Source organism: Micropterus dolomieu, linkage group LG11 (assembly GCF_021292245.1).
Source record: "Micropterus dolomieu isolate WLL.071019.BEF.003 ecotype Adirondacks linkage group LG11, ASM2129224v1, whole genome shotgun sequence".
NCBI classification, from domain to species: domain Eukaryota; kingdom Metazoa; phylum Chordata; class Actinopteri; order Centrarchiformes; family Centrarchidae; genus Micropterus; species Micropterus dolomieu.
The window spans coordinates 19,015,895-19,021,422 of record NC_060160.1 but is presented as its reverse complement, the minus strand read 5'-3'; the positions used below and the strand labels follow the sequence as shown (position 1 = coordinate 19,021,422).

The 5,528-nt window shown below is 42.1% G+C and overlaps 1 protein-coding gene across 1 annotated transcript in view; it reads right to left on the bottom strand.

Annotated features, from left to right (window-relative positions):
* Positions 1–4,601: 4,601 nt before the first annotated feature.
* siva1 (SIVA1, apoptosis-inducing factor) overlaps positions 4,602–5,528 on the bottom strand; it is a 5,379-nt gene continuing 4,452 nt past the window's right edge. Inside the window, exon 4 of the mRNA XM_046061695.1 lies at positions 4,602–4,837. Coding sequence (XP_045917651.1) covers positions 4,789–4,837 — 49 coding nt within the window. The 3' untranslated portion in view covers positions 4,602–4,788. The remainder of the gene's footprint in view (positions 4,838–5,528) is intronic.

Genomic DNA, 5,528 nt, shown 5'->3' with positions numbered 1-5,528 from the left:
TTTCTGTGTCTGGATTTTATTCATTTAGTAATCTTTTTTTTGTTTTTTATTTTTACACGGTCAGAGTAGTTTTCACACCAGTCAATATATACATTTCAGACAAAACACTTTAAGTTGGCAACATGAGATGAGCTTTGAATGTAATAAGAAATGTAAAAGTAGACTCTGACACACAGCAGCAACAATCAGCCAGTGTGTGGGGGGAAGCATTGCAATGTGTACAGAGACAACAGAATGTGATAATACTACTGGTCTTTACTGGTCTATCCCTCTGAAACTATAAACTGAGCTCAAGGACGGAGCCGTTTCAAGATGGGCTCCCATTGTTCCTGACCTGTTGCCAATACTCTCCAAAGGAAATAAACCTGGAATAACGAAGCAAGTTGCCTTTTTATATGCATTATTACAAAAAAATCACCTTGTTAATATCTGCCACAGCAAACTACACGCACACATCTACAAGTAAGCAAATGTGTCTACTTGAGGAACTTCATGCCAATTGACTGGACAATTTCAATGGCGAGAACTTTTAATTATTTCCCCGCTGCACCATGAAAGAAATCCAGCTGCTCTGGTACGTGATCCCAATGGGGATGTGCTCGGGTTCCCACCACCCTCCCCCCAAACCCAGCTCACCCGTTCTGGGAACTCCATATAGACAAGGGCTGCGTCCAACTGCCCCTGCCCCCATCTATCCTACCTCCACCCCCACTTCCCCCCAAACCACGGCCCCAAACGTCGGCCTCATCCCACCACTCTATTGTGTGCGTGGGTAGTAGCTCAGCCAGGCTATTGTCTGGCCCAGCTCCCCAGCACGTACTTTATGCACAAACAGACGACACAGCGGCGCTAGCCAGGCAGCTCCAACATAAAGAAAACAATGTCCTCCCAAGATCATTCATAAACACTCGGAACAGCCCCAGCCAGCTCACAGTAAATAAGGGCCCTCTGCAATGCTGCGGCCTCCTCGCACTGTAAACATCCACAGCAGCAGGCCTCAGAGCACTCGCTGGCACCAACACCTCACATCTGCCTAACGGGATCCAGGGCTTAGACTGCCTGGTGTGTGTGCGATTCTTGTGGACCAAAACCTTCACATGGAAAGTAAAGGCCATGTGATAGGGCTTAGCTGCAGGGTGACAAGCTGGGATATGTGCAGTGTAACTGGATGGTGTAATAAAACATTCCTCTCCGAGGCTCAAAGCCTGGCTCATTTGGCCGCGAGTGGGTTTGTTTGTGTGTGTTTGTTTGTGTGTGTATGTGTTTAGAGGTACTTGAGAGAAGTTGAGAGGAAAGTTGTAAGTGTCCACCACCTCAACAAGGCCAGCGGTGGGAGCCCTTGACCTCTGAAGGGACGGACTGCCAGGGACAGCTGGTGTGGCCTGTGTTTATTTATTTATTTCTTAACAAAAGACAGGTGGTCACACTTGAAAAGGGCACACAAACACAGTCACACAAACATGCGCTTGTGTACAGACAATGCACACACACACACACACACACACGCATGTGTAGTTTTATTTTTCTCGCTCTGAGTTAAAACATGCATATGGTTATCATCCACTTAATTTTGGAGGACCCATTCCTTTGACTTTCAGAAAATCTAAATCACATTGCGCACAAGAAATTAATTCCCAATTAATAATATAACAGTCTGGTTTGCAAAAAAAAGAAAAGTGACCATTATTGCCAACTTGTAAGGCTACGTCCACATTTGAAGCAGCATTTAAATTCTTATTCACAATCTAAAGCAACCATCTAAACTCTATATACCACATATCAATTGCGACAAGTGCATAAATACATATCAACTAGTGCTCTCACACTGGGTTTGCCTTTTTTGGAGTGGCTCACCCTGACAGTGCCAAGACAGTGTGTCCTTGGTCCACTGTACAGCTGTCACTTACTCACACTGGTTGACGCATATTTATAGCAGCAGCATCATTGGGCTTGACGTTCGCCACACTCAGACCACAGCTGGTCCCCGATAGAATGGGTGAAAGACAAAGCCACGTGCTCCCGCTGGCCGACTGCAGTTGGTCCTGTCTGCAGCGCTGTGGGTGATTATGTGGCCCCCTTCTCCTCGCAGACACCCGGCCATACATGTACCAGGGAGAAGATGGGGACCATTCGTGGAGGGAGGGTGGGCAGGGGGGGAACCACACCGTGACCTTTTTTTTTTCTCCCTTTGGTGTCACGGATGGGGATGAGCTGGAAAACCTTGACAGCTGCACTCTGTTGTTATGAAGATACATAAAGCCATCACATCGTTATGGAGTTAACAGAGAGCAGGGGGGAGCGCATCCTTTCCTCTAATAAGTCAACAATGTATATTGTAAACGGTTTGGATGACAGACCGGCAAGTCATGACTAAACCACTTCTGTAATATCCTGTAACTGGTTTACAAGTTCTTTTTCTTTTAGTAGTTCAGATTTGTGGAAGGGACAAAACTTATATGACCAATACTATTTGATTTGTGTATCGGGGCAATGCGGAGATAACACTGAAGCAATAGTGGATGATTTGTGAGACTGTGTTCTTTGCAGACGACACTCTTTTTCTCTGCTGTCATGCATTATATTACTCCCTTTCTTCTACATACAAAGAGTCCTGGTGCAATGATGGATCGTAGGAAATTGGCTGAAACAAATGGATAATGAGGTGAAACAGGGCTTCAGATATTTGTGGGTCACTTTGACTCATGATTCCATACCAGTTTTTCTTAGTTGATTAAGACAACCCCCCCCCCCCCCCCCCCCCCCCCAGAACAAAAAGGACAAGAGGGATGCTCCTTCTGACAGTGGGAGGTGACTGGGATCAAGTTTCTTCCTCTTTTGTATCAGTAACCATTACAAGGTTCATTCAGTAAAATCATAAATGTGCATATCTTAGCTCTACCTCATCAAAACATTGTTATTGGCCTGCACAGCTAAGAATTGTGGAATTATGGATTAAATCAAACATAAAGGCAAGCAGGATCATTCAGATATTTCAAACCTGTACTAGTGATTTCAACATATAACAGTAGGTATAATACATTTAATACACGTTGAAATGTTGTGGGCAACTTGTTGTTCTGACATATTTTAAGAGGAAAGATAAATAAATAAGGGCCGGGAAATAAAGGCAGCTTTGAAAATGTAATTATTTGAATTGTGTCATTTATTTTTAGGAAACGTTTCTTTATTTTAGGACACTTTTGTCCTATTAACTCTCTCGGGCTGCAAGTAATGATATTATATTATATATATATTTATTAATTATTGATTAATGGATTAGTCTAACAAATGACACAAAATAAAGATGCCCATCGCAAGTTCAAAGAGCCCAAGGTGACTTCTTCAGATGCCTTTTTTTGTTCACCAAACTCTCAAGATATTCACTTTACAATGATGTAAAAAATCACTAATGCCTAGCATTTCAGAAACAGGAAATAGCAAACACTTAACATCTTTTCTTGATTAATGACTTTAACCAATTAGTCTATTGTAAAAATAGTTGCAGATTCATTTTCTGTCAATAGACTAATCATTTCAGCTCTATAAAGTATAACTGAATTGGCTTTAAACACATCCACCAACTTTAGAACATCTCTGTTGAACTTCACAAGTCACTGGCTGTTTTATCTTAAATAAAAAAAAAATAAAAAAAAAGAGAACAACTTATGCAACTTTAAGTGAATGCCCTCCTTTTTAGTGTTTTATGTCCACCTTGGAGTTCCTTAAAGCCTTATCAAGAAATGTGCAGACAACTTGACGCCTTGCTTGCCAGCAGCTGTCTGTTCACTCAGCCAGAAATCAAATGGTGCCCTCGGCCACCAACTGCAGAGCTCCCCAAAGACTGGAGCCACAACTGGCCCGCTGAGCACGGGGATGTGACTCAACAGCTCATAGGCGCGTTTGCAGTAAGCTCCAGGAAGTGCACTCATCCAAGCTAATATCTCGAACACTTTGTCATGGGACTAATTTCTATAAAGCAGTGCTAGGACTTCTGCCACCAAGAACAATCACTCAGTGTACGATACCTGACCCCGAAACCAGTCATCAGTGACACAGCCAAGAGAAAGTGATGACTACGCCTACTACAAGATCACCATGTCCAGCAGGCATAATTGCAGCCAAATTGTCTGCTGGTTCTTTTAAACCTCTGGGTCTTTGTGTTTTAATAAATAAATTTGATACATTCTCAAGGTCAGCCCAGATGGACTGCATTGGAATTTAATTTCCATTGCCAAGAGAAAACTTTCATGCTTCAACTAAAAGGTTGAAAATGACCTTTTTTAACATAGGGAGATAAATGTGTTCATCCAGCGAGGAAGCAGGGCTTGCGTCTTCCTCTCGACTATGGCCCAGTCTGAAAGGAACTCATCCCTCAAAATGAGTCCTTGAAGTGTGCTGCCATCTGCTGATGCATTTACAACACAGAACAATAGTTTGGCAACCTTTTAGCTAATTGGCAGATATTTGTACAGACATCCTGTTTTGATTTATGTATTATTTGACAATGACCAATGTGCCCCTTTTATGAAGCAAAAATACATCTTTTGACTGTATTAATGACAGATATGAGTAAATAGATAACTGATCACATAACATTTAAATGCATACAAAAGTGTTCAAGTTTATTTCAGATAATTTTGGAATGCAATACATATATACACACACACACAAGAAAACATTTAGAGACAAAAATAAATCAGAGGTGTAAAATGCAGTCTTAGTTATATCTCATGTGAGGCAACTACATGTCTTCAAACATGAACTCCCGATCTCTTCTTTGTTCTTCCTTTACGTCGAGCAACTGCAGCACAATACTTCATCATAGCGCCCGCTGTAACTGGAGCAAAAGACAACAAATTACAATTATTTAGCAAAAACATAGTCAAAAACATTTAAACATAGTACCCCACCATAATACACAGTACACATTCAATGTGAACAGTCCAAGTTTCGGCGTCAGGCATGATGTGGAAAGTAGGACCAGGATACTGAACCAACAATATTAATAATGGCTGTCCTGCTCCAACACCTCAACTAATGCTGCAAAATGTGATGCACAAAGCAAGGCAAACATGTTGCACCATTGCAAATCTTCTGTTTAATGGAATGGTAATGGCAAAAAAAGTCCGATGAGTAACTGTAATACTATTCTTTAACAGATTTCATGTTTGCCAGCTGTCGTAGCAAGGCTCCCATCAAAAGGTATTTTGAGTTCTTTTCAGCCTCAAATGCTCAAACCCCATTGGCTTGAAGGGTGGCTGTAAAAGTGTGTAGTTTGCGTCTTCAAATGGTTTGCAACTTACTGGCACTACTGACCGAGAACCCAACAAGATTCATGGTTGACTGGGGCCATGGTTGTGGCTCGTCTAGGAGTTATTTAAGTATCCAATTTTCTTTATGTACAATATGATGCAGACAACCCTAAAGCACTGCAGTCTGCAGTTCATAGTGTACTCATAGTAGAAGCCCAAGAGGGATGCCTTTTACAGATGAGATGAGAAAGTGTCCTGCCCCCCCCCCCCCCCCCC